General features: G+C 36.8%; 1 protein-coding gene across 1 annotated transcript in view; it reads left to right on the top strand.

The window, feature by feature from the left end:
- FMN2 (formin 2) overlaps nucleotides 1-24,364 on the top strand; it is a 160,473-nt gene extending 136,109 nt beyond the window's left edge. Inside the window, exons 16-18 of the mRNA XM_086626096.1 lie at nucleotides 7,001-7,150; nucleotides 22,850-22,931; nucleotides 24,338-24,364. Of these exons, the coding sequence (XP_086482222.1) occupies nucleotides 7,001-7,150; nucleotides 22,850-22,931; nucleotides 24,338-24,364 (259 nt within the window). The remainder of the gene's footprint in view (nucleotides 1-7,000; nucleotides 7,151-22,849; nucleotides 22,932-24,337) is intronic.
- Nucleotides 24,365-25,388: the final 1,024 nt, after the last annotated feature.

Here is a 25,388-nt window from a genome sequence, read left to right on the forward strand (position 1 = left end):
GCAAATTTCTTCATCATGCCCAACCGATATACCTTAATTTGGACTTTAAAAAATTAATTTCTAAAATAAACAGATTGTGAAAATCTCAGTGCTCAAATTCACCTTCCAAGAAAACTATAATTTAAATTAGTTATGGTCATATTATTTTGCTACTTTGCTGTCCCTATTGTGGGGGACTTTAATCCTGAAAGATAGGACTAAAGAAATACCCACCATTGAATGATGTATATGTAAGGGCATGGAATAACAATTTGAACTGAGGCTGAAAAGGCAATCTGATATATGAAGACTTTATTCATTGCTAACTTCACGAGTTCATCAGTCCTCTAAAAATTTTAATTTTCCTAAAATATTTGGTTTAATTGCAAGGTTATATTCTTAATATCTATTGAGTTTAACAATCTGTGTCACAGTATATGCTCTGCTTCTGTTACTGGGTCTTCTGCCTTCAGTATATGGCATAAAGTATAATATATGAAAGTTGTGCATTTCTGTTACTAATCAATGTGTACAACTAATAATATTGGTCATTGCTGATTAATATTAATGCTGTAAAGCATTCCTAGTATTGGAGGAGGGATCAAAATTCTCATGAACAAGGCAGACTGGCCTGTCAAAAAATAATTTCCTGTCCTTCACATTGGATGCTTTTTGTTGGGTCTTTGCTGTGAGGAAAAATGGTACCTCAATGGTAGAGGGATTTTTTTGTTGTTGTTGAAGCTGCTCATTTTTTTCTAGTTGGAGCAATAAAACACTTCTCTGTTTAATATGAATTTATAGGAGGCAAGGGACTAGAGATGAAGAAGATGACTTAGGATTCAAAACATTGCAAATGTTTGGCAGGTTTTTTTTTAGAGGAAAGGAAAAATCTCTTGAGACCTTTCTTTTCTAAGGAACAATATTACAAAATCCATAGTTACACAATATAAATTGGCAAATGAAAGAAGAGATTAATGATTCTGGCAGTTGTCTTAAACTGACATACTGTTTAAACTTTCTTTTTAATATAGGAAAGTTCATTTTCTTCCTTAAAAAAAAAAAAAAAAGAGGAGGAGGAAAAAAGAACCCCAAGAAATTTATTACCAACATTTAAGTACTAGATATTTTTGAATGACCGTACATTCATTTTTATATTTTCTCACTTCTAATTATGCAGGACAAGGGACAGCACTGAAAAAAGGCAATGATACTTTAAAAAAAAAAAAGTGAAGAAAGTGATGTAAATTTATAGTGCAGAGAGGACCTCTAACAAAATATGTCAATAAGAAATAAGAAGCTTCTTAGGATGCTGTTCATATTAAGTTTCCTCACAGGCTTGTGCTATCTCAATAACCGGGATGCTGGTTCTGTTTCATTTTATATAATTTTGTGTGACTTTGCTGAACTGCTTTATTGAACTTGATTAGCTTTTCCAAAAAGCAAGTACTGTTACCTGTATACTGTACTGATCTTCCCTATGTAGTCGTTGATTTAGGATCAATATTCTCAACAGGTTTATATGCTTGTCAGTTCAGTTTGGCTTTAAATAAAACTCAGGTCAGATTTAAAGTAGTAAGAAGCACATAAAGTGTTTTCTCCCCTTTTTATCTTCCTTCTTTTAGTAGACTATGCCTAGTTCTAAATTTTATTTGTGACTTTAATCAAGTTAAAATGTACCTTAGCAGCTCTTGCCTCACTCAGAACTGCTTCTGAAATGCAACTGCTTCACAGTACTGACACAGTACCAACACTAAGACTACCTCTTCCTAATCCCAAATGTATATAAATGACACTTAACAATTTATAAAGCCAAACCCAAGCAGTCAAGAATATCCAGGCTCAAACTTCAACCAAAATGCGTAATCTGTTAAACAGTTCAGAATCTCTCTTGTAGAACTGTAGAAACATTTTTTCTGCTTTTAAATTCACACTCAAACAAATCTTTACTCTTGCAGGTGGTTTAGTTTGCTGTATGTAGAAACGAGGTGCGTGTGTGTGTGTGCATTATTTCTCAGAAAGTTCAGCCAGGACATGTCTGTACCTATGATTACTTTGCTATTTGTTTGGCCACAGAAGCTGGATTAAATGATACTGAGATGAAACTACTGCTGTCCATTGCTTAATATCGTTGATTTGTCTCTTTATTGCCTTTTTTTTGAGCAAGAGTATTTTTGTAGTTATAAGCTGCTCTATCTCCCCTTCCTCCTTTTTTGCTTGACCTACTGCATACATGCATGTGTACAAATATAGGTTGTACATATTTATAAAATGGCCCATGCATTGCACACAGCAGACTTGAATCTGAATCACTGTCTGTAACTGCTTGCTAACCGGCTTCAGAATGGAATGGAAAAAAAATTGAATAATCGTAAAACATTCTTAATGGATCAGATCTATTAGCTAGAAATGCTGTCAATGAGCCATTTGCAATGTGAATGGTTTTTTTTTGTTTTTCATATGATTGAATTTGTTTTGGCTGTTAAAGCATCTATTTCTTCCTTCCCCCAAAACAGAAAAATCATTTACATAGTCTAGTAGTTGTACAAAAGCGAGCACACAGAAAAGTCCAGTGATTTATTCCTCAAATTTCCACATTTGAGTAAGCAGTAAGTTCAGTCATCTCAGTCTGCAGTGATTTTTCTGAATTACACAAACACTTGAACTAAGGAAATTAGAAGTCGAGAAAAGGAACTAACCATCTTTCTTGATCTTATTTCCTTAATTACTTGTCAGGAATGAGCAACTCTTCCATTGTTTTCATCGATTTAATGTTATTTAATTCTCCTTCAGGGCCAGCATGAGGGGTATGAAACCCAGCCTGAAATCTGTTTTAAGAATTCTGGCTTTTACCAAGTCAGAATAGAGATTGATGTGAACGTCACTGCCTTATTTTTATTATGCTTGAAAAGTCAGACTGTTTGAAGCAAAGCCAGTGACCTCTTTTACCTTTTTTAATCCCTGAAAATAACTCACATGCCCTTCCTTCCCTCTTCCATGACTGCTATCTCTTCTCTAATGCACATTCTTTTCTTTTAAGACACTTGCTAAGAGTATGGAAAACTAAGAACCTTTTCACTTGAGAAATGCACACTAAACAAGCTTTGCAATACCTGTTTGGTAATAAACATTTCATTTTGCAGATAAGTGAAATGAAAAGCAGAGAGGTCAGATGAGTTTCCCAAGGTTATATGACGCAGAAATTAACTTGCGGAAAAAAAGCTTTCTGAACTCTAGTCACTTATTTGACTCAAAATGCCCGTGTGCCTGCACATATAGTCAGGAATAGTATCAATGGTATTTGCAGATGTTTTGTTTCAAAATCTGCTGAAGGATCAACAAGAAAATTTGAATGGGTTATCCCACTGAAAAGCGCCAGAGAAAAGCTATTTGCTGCCTGGCTGAAGTCTGAAAGGATGATATCTAGTCTTGGGGTTATGACGATGTCATCCAAATTTCTCTTTGTATTTAAAATGCGTGTCCCCTCCTGGAATCTGCGTTGAGATATGTCTAGATTGACATGTGTAAACATTTCCAAATCAGATATTTAAAGAGCGTGGTAATATAGAGGATTTCTTGCTGTGCATGTTTTATCATTTGATGCATTTGGATTCACTTTATTTGCTTTGTATTTCATGTGTGAATTATGCCACTTTGTCTTGTACTACAAAAATGACAGCATCAAATGTATAGCAAGCAGGTTTCCATATGTCTTCTACGTGTACTCTTAAAAGGCTTAACTGCTAAATAAGAGTAGACCTCCTTGGTTGAAAAAAATATAGTAACTGTCTTGACTGTTTGATCTGCATGTGTTAAAAAAAAAAAAAAAGATTCATGGAGATTTGTGCCCTATTACTGTATTGCAGCTGATGTCTTGTGTGTTGTTACTGGGCATAAGAAAAGTGTGGCGTATTAACGACAACCTGCTACGCTATTGCTCTTTCACATTTCACAAACTGCTTATTTTCCTTACCTCCTAAAGTAACTTCCAGGGAGGCAAGCAACCTGGCTGAGTGTTTATCTTCCCCCTATAAACTTAGAAATTAAGTTATAGCTGTTTAGATGCATCTGTATGCACGTGTAAGGTTGTTCCTATTATATAAGTGGTCGTTGGCGAGATTTTAAGTCATCAGAGAAAAAAATGTTGGCTATCTCCTTCTGCTCCCAGAGGATGACTGGAATAATTGAAGAGTAATGGAAGCCTTTGCATCTCCAATAAATGTTAGTGCTGGTAATGAATGTTGGGGGTTTTTTAAGCATTCTCCTATACAGTATGAATTTCATTTTGTCCTGGCTTACTGTGTCTTGGGATATTTACTTCTGAGGGAATTCTAGCTCATTACCTCAAATTTGAAAGCATTGCTTAGGATGGCCATTCACTGTCAAATTCTTTTCTCATTATTGTCATTTGCAGAATGGTTTGAAGATACGTTTCTCAGAATGTCATGGGCTTCTTATTGGAACTTCTCATCTTTATATGTTCTGTGAATCATTAATGGCCTTAATTCAAAGAGTTTCCTTAAAATTAAGCCATTGACTCAACTGATGCCTCGAGATTTCTCTCCTGTCCTGTATTCCTCATGTTCCTTCAAAAATGTTGCCAGTTCATTCCGAAAAATCAAACGAGTCTTTTGTATGACTTCCTGCTAGCTAGCTCCAGAGCTGTAAGTCTAGGGGAAGGATCTGAAGGAAAACCTAAAGATCTCCCTGACACGTTTACAGTCTTGCAAAAGTTGAAAATATGTGAAAGTAGGAAAAAAATATTAAAATATAGTGCAGCTGACTGATGAATGGGGAATGGAATAAGAGCAGCTCTGAGGCGAAGGAATTGGGGGTGTTGGTTAATGAGAAGCTCAACATGAGCCAGCAATATATGCTTGCAGCCCAGAAAGCCAACCATATCCTGGGCTGCATCCAAAGAAGCATGGTCAAGGGAGGTGATTCTGTCCCTCTACTCTGCTCTTGTGAGAGCCCACCTGGAGTACTGCCTTCAGCTCTGGGTTCAACATAAGAAGAACATGGAGCTGTTGGATTGGGTCTAGAGGAGGGCCATGAAGATGGCTCCAGTGGGCTGGAGCACCTGTCTTATGAAGACAGGCTGAGAAACTTGGGGTTGTTGAGACTGGAGAAGAGAAGGCTCTGGGGAGACATTATAGCAGTCTTGGAACTAGATGATCTTTAAGGTCACTTCCAACCCTAACCATTCTATGACTCTGTAAATGTCAGAGATATTCTTTTTGAGTTATTCTATGGGACCACCGGATAGACAATAAATATTTTCCCCAGTATAAAACTGTGGGGAAAAAGTAAATAGGTAAGTAAAATGGAATTTTGTAGTTTAATCAGTAGTATCACTCATCTATAAATCATTTGAAGAAACACAGCATAACCTAGCCATAAAAAAAAAAAAAAAACATTCTATTTATTAAGCAAGTGCTGAACTACAGAAAAGAGTGCCATAGTAAGCTGAGAGCCGAATTAATGATACACTCAGGTAAGGTGACATTTGAGTATCAATGCAATAGGTTAAAAAGTGAGGACGTTTTTATCTTTTATGTTTTTCTGTGCTGCATCTTTGTTGCTTGAAAGCTTTGTTTTGCTTCAGCAGATGGAAAAATGCATTACAAATTAAGAGAAAAAGTGTGTAGAATTTGACTGGTAAACTGATGTTAAATTTTTAAGCTGTATGCTGTTTTATTCAGAAATAGGATAATTCATGTAGTTAGTTATTTTTCATGTTAGGGAAAACAACTGGAGTTTCGAGTTTTGAGAACTAGGACAAAGAGTTTCATAAAGACTCTGAGATTGACCGTTCTGAATGGTTGAATCTTTGTCACCGTTAAATACTTTAAATTATAACAACTATCAAAGCATTCTGTCTCTAGTTGCAATAGTCCGTGAAGGAAGATACAGCTTCTGTGACCAAAATGGCATTTCCATCCATTTAACTGGAATTGCCTTTTTTTCCCCATAATTAAAGTGATGACAACTGTGATGTGTGTTTCACAGAAAATTATCATAGAAGTTGATGAGTAGTAATAGATCATGAGCAAAGCATCTACAATTATATTTCAACATACAGCTTTCCATAGAATTTTTCATAAAATAACCAGTTCTCCAGAGGCTTCCATGTGGAGAAAAATGTTCTTAAAAGCTCCAGTATTTAAAACACACTAAGTCAAAAAATAAAATGGAATAGTAGTTGATCAAACAATTAATTTTGAAAGAATTATTCTGTAGCTTCCTATAACTTTCCTACATATTCTTAAATTTGAACTAAAATAGAAGCAATTCAAACTCAGAAAGTTGTTAAATTTAATTGCAGTCACAGTCCTCACTCAGTGTTGGAAATACAACCTTTGCGTTTCAGCAACAGCTCTTGAGGTGTAGCTTTTGTGTTTAAAATTCTACTTTAGTTTTTCCGTGCTCAGAAGGAATTGTCAGATCATTCTAGTAGAGTCGTGATGGACACCTGTATTCTTGCACAGTTGCCCTGGTCCAGTTTTATGTTGTGTTATTTCTTACTTAGTACATAGCAGGTTTGGGTTTTAACATCTCTGCGTAGGCTTCAATCTATGCCATCTACCCTGTTGTGCCATAGTATAGATCTAACAGAACTTGGAAGAACTTTGTTTACAGTCCTTTATAAGCTTTGACTCCGTGTGTTGAAAATAGTTTTAAACACAACAGAAAAGCAGTATATAGGCAGGTGTGGATGTCTGGATTTGCAGGGCTCTGGACAGTGCATTCATTTTAGCTTTTGGAATGGAAAATACAAATGGAAAATACTTCGGTCAAAAACAGAACCGATGATAAATGCCAGATCCCAACTTTGCTGAAGAATCATCTTATATTGTGTATCTATCTCTATACGAAGAGCTCAGAACTGTTACGTTTTTATAGTCTTATATTTTAGATCTGCTACCAAGAATAATTAAATACCACGCTGGTGTTAAGTAAGGGGGGGGCGGAAATCTGTGTCAATGGGTACTGAAAAATTTGCCGGTTTTGCTTTCTTTGACAGCTTTTTGGAAACTGCAGCCTATTTCTGCATGAAACCAAAAATGGGAGAGAAAGAGGTGTCTCCACATTCTTTCTTCAGTATTTGGCATGAATTCAGTTCTGACTTCAAAGACTTCTGGAAGAAGGAAAACAAACTTATTCTTCAAGAAAGGTACATTTGTTTGTTTGTTCAAAGGCTTTTCTCCGAGAATGTTATTGGGAGCAATGACACAGAAACCAGTCAGGCTCACTTCATTAGCACACAACCTATTGAACGCCGTTTGGAGTTTTCTCAGTTGTCTTTGTTTGTTGTTTTTTCTTTTTTTAACAGATTCTTTTTTTCTCCCTAATAATTATAATTTCTGAATGGGACATTCATATCAATTTGTGCTGAAGTTTTTCAGGTCCATTACCTGAACGACATTTTTGGTAAAGCATGTAACTACTATGCATCCCAGCAATAGGAGACTTGTTTCAGGTCTGAAAGTTCCTTAAAGATTCCTCATTAGCATATTTAGTGAAAATGAGTCAAGGCATCAAGACATAACATACTGTAAATATTTGTCCAATGAATTTGGTAAAAAGGAAGGGAAGCAGAAAGACAGACAGAAAAAGTCAATTGACCCTGTGTTAAGAAAAGACTCAGACTGAACCATATTGCAAATCGCAGCCCATGGACATGAGCACCTCTGGTATATACAGCATAAAGAAATGAGATAATAGTTTTGAAAAATTACGCATACTGTCTGGTCCATATATTAGAAGAGCTATGTAGTTTGCTTCCATCTGCATGCAGATATTGCATTGTGGTCACCTTTTGTTTATAGAAATAATGCCAAGTATTAATCGGTTGTTTGAAAACTAATAAATGTTGTATAAGGACAAATTAAACAAACACAAACATGAAAACTGTAAACACTGTTATATAATCCTACATCTGTTAACAACCTCAGTGACCTTGGCATACAGATAATGAACCTTCTTCTGAGTATTAACATTAACAGGATTGAAGCTTTATGTTCATTAAATGATTGATATCAGTCCATGTTTAGGAAACTTGACAAGAACAGGCCTCGTTTTCAAGAGTACTCACCCTATGGAATTGTCACAGACATCAGATTATTGGCTAAGGAAGTCATTGAAAACTTTCCTTAGGCACCTATATGATCAATGTCATGTATATCGCATATGTTTAGTGTAAGTGGATATATTTTGGAGCAGTCTCACAGTTCAGAAAACTGGATTCCGCTCCTATTGCAAGAGTGTGGTACAAATGTTAGCACAGTACAGCAGCTCTCTGGGGATCGATTTCATTTTACTGACTGTCTGACTGAATTTTACATAATTAAGTATGTCTCTTTGGAATTGAGTTCACAGTTAAATACTATCTTTGGTTTCCTATATAGGGATTTAGCTGCCAACTTAATACAGGTTAATTTAATCTTTTATTTTTTATAGAACAGGATTTAAGAAAAATGTCCTTTCCTTTCCAAAATACTAGGCTATTTTTCTAAAAACAAACAGAAAATCTCCAGACGGGTGTTGCTGCAAAATATTTCTCTTTAAAAGACACTATCTAAATAAGAAAAAAACTTTTCCTCCAATTTTTCTTATACATCTAAAGCTTATGAGAAGAATGGGATTGTGATACAACCATTTAATTCTATTTCAGCTCAGTGTATGAGTTTGCTAAGAGGATGTGTTGAAGCAGCAGATAAAAAAAAAAAAAAAGGAGCTGCCAGCTGGTCCCTTCTAGGGCAAGGGTGGTTTTAGTCTGAAAGGAACTGAACGTATATAACCTACAAACTGATTCTAAGTGCAGGATGTGACAGGGAAGGGAAAGGACGGTGAGAAAGGGCCGTAGTGGGAAAGAAAACCGAGAGATCCCTAGGAAAAACAGCAAAGAGACCCAAACGTAGGCTGGATGAAGGAGACTTTCTCAGGGGGACAAATGAGGCTGTGTAATTGCAGTCCAGGAATTCACTGAGATTAAGATTGAAAATGATCCATTCTGAAAATGAGAGGTAGATTTTTGTTTTGAATTTTGACTGGTCTCATCAAGTTTAAATCTTCTTCTTTATAGATTTTGTTTGTTCAGCTGAGGCAGGGTTTAGATTTTGGAGACTTTTGATGTCTTGGTTTGTGCTCACCTTTCAGAGAAGTTGGCATGTTGCTATTTCAGGTCTGGCAAAGTCAAGCTCTCTTCATTGCCTTTTAGGAATTAAAATATTTTGGCCAAATCCGCAGCAAGAGTAATAATTTTCCAAGTAAGGCAAATTATTTTCTGGAAAATGAAGATTCTTTGGTAAAACAACTGTCTTACCAAAGACGTGGAAAATATTTTGTCTGATATCTGAAGTTGTCCTTCAGGATTTTTTTCTTGATTTTATGTTTCCACTTCTCTTAGTGAAAGACAAGATTTCTGTGATGGGAAGGTGTCTTAGTATTGAGAAGCCAAAGGAGAAAAATCTTGATGGAAAAATAAATGTTGCCCAAAGGTATAAGAATGTACAACATGATGGTTTTCAAAATCTCAGCCTAGATTGACAGATCCGCAGGTGACAGAAATCTGAAATCTGCCTATTGCCACCAAAATAAAAATTACTATTTCAAGAGACTAAATTTTGCTCTTTAGTTGATCTTCTTGAAAGTTTTTCTGCTGCTAAAGTGGAAGAGCAGGCTAGAACATTAATGGTCAAAGTAACCTGTAGTTTTTTCATTAACAGCAAAACGAAGTGACAGGTATGGTGAGACTTTTCTTTTTAAAGCATTACAGTACACCACCTTTGATTTATTTACCAGGTTTCTGGATCATGAAGCATACTTTAATTATCATAATTATTTATAACGTGTAACTTTAAGGGAATAATCTTTCTTTCTCATTCCTTGGCTGGTTTTGGGTTGGGTTTTTTTGCCTCTTCTCCCTCCGCTTCAGTGTTTAGTTTAATAAACTTCTATGCTGTGGGCAATGTTTCTAGAATATTTTATATCCCAGTTTCCATACGGACTGTTAATAGAGGCTGTTCCTTATTTAGTCTCTGCAAATACAAGTCACACTGTTTTACAATAATTCACCCAAAGGCTTTTTGTAGATGATATTTCCTAAGGTGGTACTACTTTTTGTTACTGATAGATTAAAAGTGCATGTTTTAAAGAAAGCAGTCAGCCGTTCTTATTTTAAACACTTTTCACTTGACATTTCAATTCGTGTATTGGTTTGCCAGGCATTTATAAGCAAAAGATAAACATTGAAATGTCAGACATTGTATTTTCTTACAAGACGATGAGAAAAAAAATCTGAAGAAAAATGATGCAAGTTTAAAAACAAATTAATTTTGCTGAAGTTTTCTACTGCTTTCACTCAGTTCTCTCGCTTGAACTAAAGCAGATCTGGAAAATACCAGCTGTAGAGAAAATTATGCATGATAAACTGTTAAATACAGTAGCAATAAAAAGGCACCTGAAAATTACAGTGAAATCATAGATCTGCCAAAAGGTTTTCTGAACAGTGCTGTTTTTTTGTGGTCACACTACACTCAAGGCTAACTGGAGTATTCCAATAGAAATTGTTGTTGGCGTTATTTATAAAGTTATCAAAAATATTTTGTGGAGATTGAAATTTCTGATGCTACGTGTATTCTAAAGATATATCCTTTTAAGTGAGAATTTTCAAAGTAATATAACTTCTTTCTGATTAAGCGCTTAAAACAAACAAACCCCACAAAACAAACAAAAAAGAACCCAAACCACAACCAAACTTAACAGGTCGTGTTTTGAGGTTTTAAATGTTCTTGTTCTTATTGTCCTTTCATTGTATATTTAATGTTGTGTGGTAGTCTATGCTTTGCATTTGTACTTGGAAAACTCTTGCAAGGTATCTGTCAGTGTAGCTTGCACAGTACATGTAATCAGCAAGAAAGCCAAGAAGAGCTGACATATTTTCCCTAATACTTTTTCAATGTTGTTTGAAAAAAGAACATGATTTTGAACTTTGCAAGCTTCCTATTCAGCATCCTCATTATCTAAGCATGTATTTCACTGCATACCCCGAGATGCACGTTGCTCACTGAATACGTACTGTCAGACAATGCACAGCTGCAGTGACAGCTAAGCAAAAGCCTCATCTTGTTAGGAAAACTCTTAGGGGATCACATCACCAATCTTTAAATGCCCTTTTTTTTCCCCTGTAGTGAGAACAAGTGTTTTGTACAAACTGACTTATAAATACATTAATTCTTTTCTCAATAAGCTCTGTCTTTATTTCACCCCCACCCCAGTTTCTTTATATTTCTGTGGTAGAGATGTTCAATGTTAAGTGCACTATTCCAGTCTAGCACTTCTGAGAAAGCAAGAAGTATTTTAATTTTAATTGACATCCAGCAAAGGCCTACAGAACTGTTGCCCAGACCCTGCCACTTTCCCAGAAACCAGGGAAAGGGAGCCTGTTTTAGGAATGAAAAGAGCTCATCAAGAAACATCTAATATAACTCTACAGAGGAAAGTCTTGAAAAGTTATGATCAGTTTAAAAGAAAAGAAAAAGTTAAGCAACTGCTGAGTATGGCAATCAAATATGGAATTTGTGAATCCTTGGTAGCTAAAAATACAGTTATTTATCAGAAAAAAAAAATCTCATGTTGCTGTGAACAGCAATGATCCATCTTTAGGACTACAACTTCATCTTTTCTTAATGGCCATGAAATTCACACTGGCTCATTACAGTAACAAAAAGCAGTCAGTCCTTTAAGAACTTTTATGTTTAAAATAAAAGTTCCATTGCTGTCATAGGTTAACACCAGTATCATTAGGCCTTAGATGCCAGTTCAGATCTTACTAGAAATAGGTTGATAATGCAGAAAAATGTTTACAGGGCCACAGTTTCACCTTCCAGTTTCTCTGGGTACAAGTGAGGACTGATACTCATTTTTCTACTCCAGCTCAGGACATTTCCATTTCTTTAGGTTGTTTGCTGTTCCAGAGGGCCTGTGCAACCTTGCAAAGATTTACCTAAAGAGGGGAAAGAAAGATGTGTTTCTGGATGGGTGAGAGGGGAGAGAGAGAGAAAAAGGGACAGATATAGGTGCCCTGTGTGTGCATAAGGTATATAGTGCTCATAAGCTCAGTCTGGCCCTTGCCTTTACTGAAAAGGCACGTCACTGAACAGAGACTGTGTCAGGGATGTCAGCAGAGGAGAGTTCAGAAGCAGGATAAACATGATGGTAAAATTCTGTAAGTCCCTGGTATCTTGCATCACACTAAGCTTGAGAATTTCTTTTGGCTGACTTTATTCAACCCTTTAACTCCCACGATAAATCTTTGACACATTAAAAATAATCTATAAACTCAGAAAAGTGCACTCATCTCTCAAATGTAAAAGTTGCCCATTCCCGTAAGAATAGCAGTTAAGCTGGCACCTGGTGTGTCACACTGTGTATATCTAGATGAAAGGGAGATTCCTGGCCAGCATGTCTCCACAGCTCATTGATCTCCCTCTGCAGAAAGACTGGTATGTCTCCCTACAGACTTCTCGGCAGGATGATTTAAAACTTGCTGTTGAGCAATTTCAAGTCTGGCATTGGATATCTGTAGGTTGCACAGCAAGGAGCATATTGGTAAGCTGCCACTTCTGCTTGCAGAGGAGGGCATTAAATCCCATAGCACGAGCAATGTCCTCTCAGAGTAATTTAAGAGATATTTTGTTAACGCTTGTAATAGGAACCAGTGAGTCAGACTTGAGAGTGAGAAATCAGGGGATATGGGAGTATGCACTTGCAAAGAAATGTGGAGATGGAAGGAAAGAGAAGAAAAATGTATATGGAGTGGCAATATGAGAGGGAAATGATGAAAATGTGGAGTATGTTTAGTGGGGTCACATTTTGCTTGACGTGCTGTGGTAATGCCAACTAAAATCTTCAAGCATTATGTTATTAAGCAGTTATGGGTAGGTACATTTTCTGACTTGGGAACTTTAATCTCAGTGTCTTTATTGCTCTCTAATCAACTGAGTTGCATGCTCATAGGTTTGGTTTTGCAACTTATATTTCAAAACAGAATGCAGATTATGTGACTTTGAATTAAATTAAATTAAAAGGATCTTCAATTTTTGAGAGTATTTAAAAATTTTAACCTGAATAAAATAGCTTTCTAATCAGAAAATACTGTTAAAGGCACTGGAAAAGCTACTTAAAAGAAGCCCAAACACACCAAAGATTCAAAAGCTAGGAACAATCCTTTGAGGCAGTGCCTCACAGAAAGGCAGCTGAGAGGTTGCTCAATGTTTTAGTACTTTTTTTTCTTCCTTGTGCACTTTCATCAATTAGTCGTTTTTTCAATGAAACCGCCATTGTTTTTTGGTTAGGGGAGGAGAGCAATAACTTTCTTTTTTAGCATTACTTTTGAGGGAAAAGTTTCTGAAAAATAAAAGCGTTTGGAGATAAGTTTCTCAATCTGGTTCTTTGGTGGCAATTACTTTTAAATATCTTAGTTTAACATTTTTAAGTAATACTGTGTTTTGTAAGGCAGGAAGAAATATTTCCATTTGCAACTGTAAGCCAATTGGTGTGTACAAAGTGTAAAGTTGAACGGGAAGGATCTAGTATAAAACTAATTGCAAATCGGTGATCTTTCCTAATTTTCCTGACTTGCATGAAATCAGATTCCAGAATGCCCCCACATAAACAGCAGAAGGGCTTTTCAGCAGTCTCTTCTTTATTAACCTGATGATGGTGGTGTATCATGCTAGCACGTTATGTTGCATCCTAGTGTGTTGTGCATAAAGGGAGATAGATACCAATCATAATCTCATAATGAAGTCTGCAGCCTTTTTTCATGGCTGCAATGTGAGACTGGGTTAGGGTGACAGCTTTAGAGTGTAGTGAGATGGGATACCATGATTCCTACCATATAGTGATCTTTCCAGGTTTTTTAACCTTTTCTTGTTCACCGCTTCTTGAAAAAAGAATGATGTTTGCTTGTGATAAAAATCAGCCCAACATACTCAATAGATATCTGCATATTGGTGAAAAAAAATACACCACAAAAAATTTTAATCAGAATTTTTGACAAGAGGTGCTACACTCGTGTGTAGAGTTTGCCAAACCAGCGCATGGAGTTGGCATAATAATGACAACATCCATTAAGTGTAAGTGCATGTTTGTGTGCATGTTTTATGGCATGAGTATAGGGAATAGTCTAACGTCAGGGATTTTTTTTATGTTTTTGGGAAAAGCCTTGCTCTATCTGCAGTCATTTCGAGTCATTACATAATTATGAATGGACACCTTTTGATATGGTTATTTTCACGCAGCGAAGTTGGAGACCTCTTATTTTCCCATCTCCTGCACTGGAGATCTCTAATTCTGTGGCACTCCAACTGACTTCCACTTTTTTTTCTTTTCTTTCCATTTATCACTTCTATTCACTCATTTTTTTCTTTGCTTGTACTGCCGATCTTGTAGTTATCAATTATCCAATGTAGTAACCCCAGTATATCCAATGTAGCAACTCATCTATCCAGGGTATGTCTCCGTATCATCTTTAAGACAGTGATCTTCTCCACGTAGTTTATTCACCAAGTCATTCTTTTTTACACATGGCATTTTTTCCTTCTTCGACCTCATCTGCTACTTAAAAATGCTTTACAGCAAATACAGTTTCACATTTCTGTTTGCTGACAAGTTTCTTTTCTTTTGCTTGCTGATTATGTTACTAGTGTTACCTCACCTCCAGTCTTGTTCCCTTCCCTTATCATTTCCTGTTGAATTTCCTAATTAAATAGCCCAGAATGCAGCTAGCTTCTTTGAGAGCAACTTGGCTTCAGTTCCAAGAAAAACAATGGAAGGTGATGACTATCTTTTCTTAGAGTAACTTCAATTCTCATATGCAAAGTCTGTAGGAAAGTGATTTCCATCTTGCCTGAAGGTAGACAGGTTTAGCTTGAAATACTGACTACTTTGACAAGAAAAAAAAAAAAAGATATTGATGGCAAAAGTCAGGAAATATATTTAAGTGGGTATAGGCATGTTATTAAAATCATAGCGATCTTTAACTGTTCAATTTTTTACATTGTTATATTTTCAAGGTGGATTTTTCTTTAGTCGTAGAATCATAGAATGGTTTGGATTGGAAGGGACCTCAAAGATCATCTAGTTCCAACCCCCCTGCCATGCGCAGGGACACCCTCCACTACATCAGGTTGCTCAAAGCCTCATCCAACCTGGCCTTGAACACTGCCAGGGATGAGACATCCACAGCTTCTCTGGGCAACCTGTTCCAGCATCCTCAGACTGAAGAATTTCTTCCTCAGATCTAGTCTAAATCTACCTGCTTTTAGTTTATAATAATTACCCTTTGTTCTATCACAACAGGCCTTACTAAAAAATTTGTGTCTATCTTTCTTGTAGGTCCCCTTTAGGTACTGGAAGGCTGCTATAGTATCTCCCCAGAGCCTTTTCTTCTCCGGGCTGAACAAAAACAACCCCAACTCTCAGCCTGTCATTGTAGGACAGGTGCTCCAGCCCACTGCAGTCATCTTCCTGGCCCTCCTCTGGGCCCAATCCAACAGATCCATGTCCTTCTTATGTTGGGCCCAGAGCTGAAGGCAGTACTCCAGGTGGGCTCTCACAAGAGCAGAGTAGAGGGACAGAATCACCTCCCTTGACCTGCTGGCCATGCTTCTTTGGATGCAGCCCAGGACACGGTTGGCTTTCTGGGCTGCCAGTGCACATTGCCATCTCATGTTGAGCTTCTCATCAACCAACACTTCCAATTCCTTCTCCTCAGGGCTTCTCTCAATCCATTCGCTGACCAGAGAGAATACTTCTGTATTTGTGTTTAGGATTGCCCTGACCCATGTGCAGGACCTTGCGCTTGACCTTGTTGAGTTTCATGAGATTGACATGGGCCCACCTCTCCAGCCTATCAAGGTCCCTCTGGATGGCATCCCTTCCCTCCAGCGTGCCGACCACAGCACATAGCAAGTTTGCTGACGACACCAAGCTGAGAGTGCACTCAATCCCACTGTCCATGTTGCCAAGAAAGATATTAAGCAGTGCTGTTCCCAATAATGCTAAGGTTATTATCTTTAAAATGTGTTTCAACACAGTATCCTTTTTTTGTATTTATGCACATCTGTGTATTTCTGCACAGAATCTCTAGATCACCAAGAATATGATTGCCAGATAGAACTGACTGGAACGGAATACTCTGAATCGAAATTCTTTCAAAATATTTTGAAGTGTGTTGTGGACTACAGTCAGAAGGTCTCATTTTCATTTCAGTTGGCCTCAATTTCAGTTGGCCTCTAAGCCTTATTTTAGGCCTGTTTGTCATAATGCACACTGAAGAAAATCTGAAATGTATTCCTCAAAGTCTGCTCTACACTGTTGACAGAGGACAGATCTTATTCAGGACCCTGCTAGAGGTTAGTCTCTGTGTTAAGTGGCGAGATTAAAACATTTTAATCTATTTATACTTGGTCCTCTGAGCCAAAGTATGATTAATCACTGCATCTTTCAGCCAGCCATTGTCTGCCTAGTGGTCCTTGAAGTAACCATGCAAGATGCTGGCAGGGATGTCAAGATAGTCTAATATATAATCTTGTTGTTGGTAGGCAGAGGTTAGGTTTCATCAGTCAGTGTGATGGGACTAGGAACATTACGGTGTGCCTCTTATTGGTATAAAGTCTTTGCAGTCAGTTACTGAATCATATCTATGTCATCACTTCAACCCTATTGGCATGCAAGTCAAAGCTCTACATTTTTTTACTCTACTTTTATGTTGGGAATTGTAATTTTCCATTCTGTTTTTTCGCTAAAGAGAAACTCCTTAGCAAAAAATGATTTCAATATTTTAGTAACTGGGTCAAACAATAAAGTATAGGCTCATTGCTCTGGAAGAGTTTTTAAAGAAAGGGTTTCAAACTTTTCTGCTCTTGAAATCTTAAAGATATCTGGCACTTGATATTTTTGCAGAGGATTTTTTAATTAATTTTTATTTGCAAAGGTTCTGTTATTATAAACAAGTTATCTCCAACCCACACAAGCCTACCTACAATATTTTGGCAACATCCGTTTCATTTATCTGATAGTAAGCCCTTAGTAGTATAAAGAGTATTGACCTCAGCTTTGGTTTTATGTTAAAAAACACAGAGTATCTGCAGAAAAATGTCTTTTGAGTTTCATGAACTCTACTGTCAAACTGTAAAAATAATATCTGTCTGAGTTTATAGTGGAAGTTTTAGCTCTACTATCTAAGGCATACAACCTTCTAGCCTCTCTACACTTACTTTTGTCATGTCGTAGTTCTCGCTAGTGAAATGTAAGGCTACCAAGCCTAGATGGAGCCAGTAGGAAATGAATCTGTCTGCCACAGATACTTCAGACAAAATTATTAATGTTTAGTGGCAGGAAAGTGGCTTCCCCCTTCAATGGATTGAATGATGACAGAAAGTCTCTAAGCCTTGATAAGGTTGTGGACAGGCTGGCTTTTGGTCTCAAAGGTAGATAAAGATATTCTGTCTTTTGGGTCTGTAAGGATGTCTGGTTTCTTTTTCCTGTATGCGTGCCAAAGTGTAACTTGCTTATTCATCTTACAGACTGTTTTTAAACTTAATCATAGCTTGTATATGTTTGTCTCACAATAAATATGAGATAGAAGGTGGTGAACGTCTGGAAAAGAGTTTTTACTATGATGGAAAAAGGAAACTACTTCCTTTGTTACAGGTGACAATTATTAGACGCTCTGAATTTTTTTAAGTAGCAGATTTTAAGACCTTAATTTTGGGGCCCTGTATGTGACTGGCTGTTCACTTATTTCTAGATTTTTTTTTTTTTTTTTTAAACTGAGCCATGGATTGCCCACTCTTGTATGTTCCTTACATGTTTTCTTATTGTTGGGGCTGTTTGGAAGTATATCTTTTCCGAAATAATGCAAGCAATGCTTTAGCTAAATTTAATATTTAAGGAGATATATTTGTCCAGATTTGAGTTATGAACACTCTTATTAAGTATTTATAGAATCTGTCCTGGGCCTGATGTTGGGTCCACTGCTGTTAACAACTCTGCTTCAGATTACTGTAGTGAGAGTTAAGCAACTCTCTGGTTGTCTAAGCTGGGAAGACTAGTTTTTGTAGAATTATGTTATCATTAAGACAAAATCAAGAAATTATTTGGGAAAAGAAGTAACAGGCAAAAATCGTTAAAGGTAACGAAGCTGATGTTATCTTTCCTCTCAAACTGATACACCTCACTTTTAAGCCAGAATTGCCATGAGATGGGACAGAGGTTGATAGCAAATGAACCGAAGTCAGTTTATTGAAAGTGAGTTTGAGAAGCAGTTGAAAAGTCTGAAGTGATAGTTTGAGCATCAGTCTAGCAAAGCAGCCTAGCACACCGTAAGCTTGCAAATAATTCCCATCACACTTATCAAATTAACCATAGCACCTCACTCCTTCAAGAGCGTGTCATCTCCCTTGTCACCTCCATCTTACCCACTCTCAGATCATGCCTTGAACATCTGTCCTGCTTCTGAGCGTTTGGTTGCACTTGAGAGCAATGACTTTGTAAAGGGGACCAAGCCACCTCTATAACAGAACATATTGGTAGCATAGAACTAAATAGTTTAAGTAAAAACAGATCTTCAGAACAATAAATCAATCTATACACATGCCTGCTTTTGCCTAAGGGTCATAATTCTCAGGAACTGGGGAACACCCACCTTCCTTAGACTCTTTTTCCACCGCCTCCCCTGGTGGCATCCTATCTTTCCACACAGGGTCTGACAATTGAATCTCCACTCCTTTCCTAGGAATGTCTTTTTAACTGTTTCATGCCCTTTTTGCTCTTTGTGCTCTGCATTGGCAGAGCAGCAGTGTCACTTTGGCCTGGAGCCTGGAAGTATGTCATTGTCCGCAATTGCTTCACCTTTTGTGACTATTGGGAGACTCATGGATTCAGAGCTCTTGTCTTGTTTTCTCCAATTATCCTCTTCCCTCCTCTCAGTATTGAATTAGACCCATTAATTTCTTCATGAAGCTCTAACAACTCACTGTAGTTGAATAGTTAACCCAGTCTTTCTGACTAGCGTTCATACAATTTTTGCGTCTTTTGATCTTAGGTTATTATCTTACACCTCCATGCTGATCAGGGTTCCACTGAAGTCAGTGGGAAGTAGTGCAGGAAGAACCGGAGCAAAAGGAAAGGTACACAGGAATTTGCCATGGTGAGAAATATTACTTGAACCAGGCAGGAGTTGACAGAAGCAAGTGATTTTGCCTAAATCTTGTTAGTTTCATGGATAGGAAGATGAGGAATCATTCAGGGTCAGCGGGGAGAAGCTAAGAAGTTGACAAAAAATTGCCAATGGCAATTAAAAGTTATTTTCCAACTGAATTAAGACTATTGCATTTACTTCAAAGCTAACCTTTTACCTGTTTTTCTAGATCTTGCAGTTTAAATGGTACTGATGTTCATATCAGAACACATCCTTTTGCTATTCTGGAATAAAATCCTAATTTAGTTGAATGATCAGTCTTCAGAAAATACACTTGCACACTCTAGAAATTGATGCCGCTTCTGCTGGTTTGTGATTTAGCCCTGTGGAAGGCTAAGGATTGCCTTTGTCTTTATATTTCACCAGTCTGCCAACTTTTCTTTTACAGATACAGCTGTAGATTTATACAGTTCCCTGTGCTTCCAGTTTTATCATGGTCATAAACTAAGGCTCCTAACAATGAGCCTTTGGTGTGCTATCCTTATATTTCTAAGGACATTTCTTGCTCAAGAAGCATAAGTATGTATTGTATTGGCTTCAGTGAGGCTTTATCCAACCGTTTGAATCTTCCTGCACAGAGAGCAGGATGGGGGCCAAGAGACAGTGAGCTGTCCCAAACCCACACAGTGAGTCAGTGATACGGTTGGAACTGGAACTGAGCGGCTGCTAGCTCTCAGCTTTGTCTCAAGTGCATTAGGGAGTAATGCTTCTCATCTTCTGCATTCCTGTCGGTATGAACAAATAGGCTCAAACTCCAAGGAATTTCACAAAAGCTCCCAAAAACTTGAGGACCGCAACCATACTGGTGAGACCAGAACCTCTTACATAATTCTTTAAAAATTGGTAGCGCAAGCTTAAGGTTGTCATTTATCAGTCTGGAGGTTGTGGATCATTTTTTCAAGTGTAGTCTAAGGGGCACAGAAGTTCTGACTGCCTCCCTCACAGAGTGGCGTTTTTATTAGCGTTTTTCTGTTTCAAGCGGAGACAGCCTTTCTCCAAGTAGCTACTTCTCTAATAGAAGCAGAAAATTTAGAGATGTTACACTGACAGTGACACTGAATGGGACCTGCTTTTCAGAAAATAACCCCTATCACTGTGTTATCGGTGGTTCCTTTTTGTAAGAGGCTTTTTATTTTTGAATTAACATGAGGCCCACAGAGAGTTGTGCTGTGTTATGACCTGGTGTGTTATGACCTGGTATGTTAGGCAAGAAACGGGCAATCTGTCCTTGAAAGGGGATGTTTAGATGGGACAAAAACTGGAACTAAAGATTCCCTGACATTTCCTGAGAATAACATCTAAATCTATGTGAACTGGTTTGGTAAATATTTTTGTATGTTACATATGCTGTCATTTGCATGATGAGTAGTCTGAATACCTGCATGTATTACATTGCTTCTATAAAACAGTCATTTTGAAAACCTCAATAGTACTTGTACAATCCCCGGGATTCAATGCTAATTTATTCCCAAGTAACATTTCATTTTCTTGTTTAAACGATGCCTACCAGTGAAGGGAGCCAGCTACAGTTGTATTTGAAAAAGAAGAAATTATATGATAGATGTGCTATTTTATATCTGACTTTGTAAAAGTGGCTTTGGATGGGTTGCAATGTGTCTGATTGTTTGGAGAAGATCATAGGAAGATCAATGTCACAGATACTTTTCCTCCTTCAGATGTAAGTAGACACGAAGCAGAAGAAAAGTTGGCATTTTAGGAAAAATAAAATGTCTTTGAATTTTACTGCATTCTGTATCATTCCCATAAGCTTCTATTTAAAGCTATCACCACATTTTGGATGCCACTTTTACTGAATCTATTTAAATACGTTTTAAAGGTGAATTACTTGGCTTTTTGACATTTTTGTTCTATATTATGCTGCAATAATCTATCTGATTTGCAGTCAGATAGAAACTGGTACAGCTTGAAAATAATGTGTTTCCAAGCCTTTTTTTTCCCCCCCATCTGTGCGTGTAAAGGTCTTCCTACATTAATAAAATATAGGGCCATCAAATGAAGAGAGCAGCTTGTTGGAAGTGCTGAAAAATAACTGACATATAAATTAATTTTTGAAAGTATAAATTTGAAACTTATGAAAAGAACGAGGTGTGTCTGGTGAAGTTGGATAAAGGAGAGATGAATGCGAAGGCGTGTTTTTTAATGTGCTTAGCAGACCCAGCTGGAGTCTTATTTTCAAAATCTGGCCATTACCACACACGCACAAAAATATTTAAAAATAATAGTAACACAAAGTCTGATTCTCATATTGCCCTGTGTAGTCTCAGTGAAATAGCAGGCATGCAAGTGGTCTGGAGATGAACTGCAAGGAACCAGCCAAGGCTATATCATTTCTTCAATATCATTTTACTGTTGTTTCTTTTTTTCACTGTTGGATAATGATGAAAAGGCAGAGTAAGTGCCATCTAAAGTCTACATTGTTGACAAGAGCAAGCTAATATAGGATTTACATTTTTATTTTCTACTTTCTTATTTATAAATAACATTCTCATCTCATAAAAAAAATTACACATCCCACACCATTTAATGCCATCATATAGAAAGGGTTTATGTAAGTCTTTGAAGGTCAGAGAATTCATAATATAAATCTATATTATCAGTGTTTCAATAACCAATCCGTGTGTGTAAGGTTCATCTACAAAATGAGTAAAACTGGTAAAGAAGTGTTTTACAGTGTGCCATTGAACTTGCCAGACCGATTCTGGCAGGCTCCCAGTTGGAGCATAGCCCTCTGCCTTTCACGGTTTGTTCCCTATCTGCATGTCAGAAACGACATTTATCCCATCAGAAATGTGGCATTTGGTGGTGTTTCACAAGGCCCAAATTTGGTACCATTTGCCAAGTCAGGAAGCACTAAAAAGTGGGCCTCACTTCTGGAACCTGCTCCTCTTTTTACATCCAAGCAGCTCAAGAGCTTTCATCTCCAGTGGTCATGTAAGCCTTGCTGCTCACCCTCAGTTTTGCAAAGAGAGAGATATGCACAGTGACCTGCACCACCTCGTTTGTAAACATCGTGTTCTTTAATAATGATTCTGCAATTTTCCATTTTTATTTTAAGTTAGAAAATTTTGATTAAGCTTTTTTTTGCCATTTTAAATGCACACAAATTGAGTGAAAGGGAAGATAGTTTGGTGAGAACCTTTGTTTAAACTATAGTTGAAGTACTGAGGTTGGGAATGGATGAAGAATGGTTTTTAAATAGTCATAAAAAAGAAAGAAGCTTTTTTAGCAGTGTTTGGTACAAATGCTCTGAAAGGTAATCTTCATATCATCCAGTGTATTTTAAATCCTGATATATAAATCCTGATATATTTTAATCATCACCTGTAATAAGTGCTGATTACTTTTATAACTGGAATTGATTATTCTATCGATTATGCTTGTCCTTGTGAGTGCCAGAGTCTGATGGTATGGCAACAACAGTCATGGAGTGCAAGTGCTATTTTGTGGAGCATGCTAATAAAAATATGGGGAATAAAATGATCCACTTGTGTCCTCATGCCTGAATTTGTAAGTTATATACTGCACTGTCTTTGGAAATGGTTTTGGTCTGGAGGAATATTTATAAATTATATCTCTCTTCAGAGTTAAAGAAGCAGAGGAAGTCTGCAGGCAGAAAAAGGGGAAGTCACTATACAATATAAGACCAAAACATGACTCGGGAATTGTAAGTAAAAATTGTAGCTATGCTTTTGTTTCCATCCCTCATTCTACCTTTTCCTCTTTGCGTTGTATAGATGTGTTATTCTTGATGTAATTTTTTGTTCTGTTTTTTTTAATGTTTAGCACTTTCATAAAAGGTGTAAGATTAACAAACTTGAATGCTGCCTGTGAATGTTACCCCCCAAAACAGATGTAGCCCAAACAAGAGCAGCGTATTATTACACCACCCTGACGATCTGTCTGCATCCTGGTCTTGATGTAGGATGCACCTACAAGGCCGAAATGCAGTTCCAGTCTTCAAATGTATTCAATCCGTATTCACTCTCTTTTCTACAGTTACAAAATATAAGGAAGAATTGTGATAGGCACGCATTTTTCAAGTTGGACCCCTGTATCAAATAATAGTGGCTTCTGTTCCGCTGATATGGATTTGTTCAGAATAGCAATCCTAGAAAAAGATAATAAATACTGTGCTATTCTTCTCTAAACAGACACGTAACTTTAATGGTAGTAGAGGAGTAATTCTAGTCATTCAATGAAATTTTTCCACTATGATTGCCTTAGCATTGCTAGGATCATGACTGATTTTACAGAAAATTGATATTCCTCTAGCGAAAAATTAATCTGGCACCTCACATTGAAATTATACCTGTAGCAACTGGCCATCAATTATATTTGTAAAATATTATACAGAAGATTTTTTTCATGTGTCCATGTCCCTGTCCATTCCCTCTCAGGCATGATTTAATTCCTATGTGCTTTGTAGTCATGGCTATGTTACTGTGATGTATCCTTGAAATGAAGCAGGTGGTAATTTGCTATATTCTAACTAGCATAATCTGACGCAGGAAGAAATAATATTGCTTTTTTTGTTTCTTGTTCTGAATATTAAGGAGAGTTGGCTGTGGTTAGTGCCACAAGAAATGCAAATGGAGGAGTAGCTTGGCTGGGAATGATAAACTAGATTTTATTTTACCAATTTTATTTGAAACCAGATGAAGATGTTATTTCAAAAAAATGCAAAACCTAACAGTGACCTGGATTTCTCCATCTCACCTATATCTTACTGTGTATAAAGTCTCCGAAAGATTTATTTGGGTTTTTTTTAAGGAAAAACTATAGGCTTAATTATTCCTGTATCATTTTCATTATTAATTACACCGAAACTGGGGCTTTCAGTGTTACTTAAAATTTGAGAGTGAAAAGGAAAGTAAACAAAAATATTTCACAAGCAGTGTGTAGCTGCAGTCTACTTCAGTTCTAGGCTTCAAAGGAAATTTATTTGTGAAGTAATTTCTACAGTAAGTATAGTTGAACATTAGCCTATGTATTTCTGTGCTTTTCATATTTGTGTGAGGTGGTTTTATGTATACTGAATTTTCTGCTTTTTCTTTTTTTATTATTTTTCAGAAAGCAAAGATAAGTATGAAAATCTGAGAGAAGAAAAGCAAAAGCCATTGTTACCTGGTTACCAAAACTCAACATGCCTGTGGGTGGAAAGTGAGGGGGAAGGAAACTACAGCATCCTGATCATTTGCTTTCTTGACCTTTTTGAATTCTCTTTTTGTTCTCTAGAGTTCTCCACCAATTGATGTGTTACTGTACATTCATTCACGAATGTAATCACTTTAATGGAGTGCCCAGCAATAGACTAGGTATGGACTTGAAACACCTTCCCTGTACTCTGTATCTCCTTTGCCACTCAAAAATGATATTTTGTAAAGTGTATGGTATATTACAAATAGGCCAAGTCAGCATGCATAAAAAGCAGCATCTACATCAGTTCTGAACATGCTGAAAATTGCATTAAGTTGAACTTCATAAGAATGCTACTCGATACAGTAAAACATTTCCATTCCTACTGGCAACATCTGTCTAACACAAATACTTCATGGCACTGCACTTAGATTAGGGAAAGAAACGTTACTCCTAGTGAATTGTTTGTATCCGTTTCATGTTGGCATTTGTAGTTTGTATTTTGAATCGTTAAGTGCTGTTTATACAGTATAATCAATGCTTTCCCAACTTGTTCGGTTGCCCTCCATGACTAAATATTTGTGGAACAAGATGTTTACTGTAACTATCTTTAAAATCGATAAGGCAGCATACTTTTACTTCATCTTTTGCCAGATAGTGAATGCCAGGTGGTATGAGGGTCAGAAATCCAGCATTACAAAAAAAAAAAAAAAAAGGAAAAAAGAGTAAATGAAAAGATGAAAAGCAGGAAAATACAGAAAAGCACAGAAGTATGATAGAGAGTATGAGAGAGATTTTGCTATTATAGTTTGTTACTATATAAAGCAGCTAATACTTTTACATGAACTTTAGGAGGTATAGTGTAGTTTTAAATGCTGATCACTTAAGTCAGACAGGCTTTTGGCCACATGTACATGACTTCCCTTTTGGAATTAGCTTTACAGTTAATTTAAAACTCCTTTAGAGAACCATTAAAAATGCACAT

The sequence above is a fragment of the Tauraco erythrolophus genome, chromosome 2, assembly GCF_009769465.1.
Source record: "Tauraco erythrolophus isolate bTauEry1 chromosome 2, bTauEry1.pri, whole genome shotgun sequence".
Classification (NCBI taxonomy): domain Eukaryota; kingdom Metazoa; phylum Chordata; class Aves; order Musophagiformes; family Musophagidae; genus Tauraco; species Tauraco erythrolophus.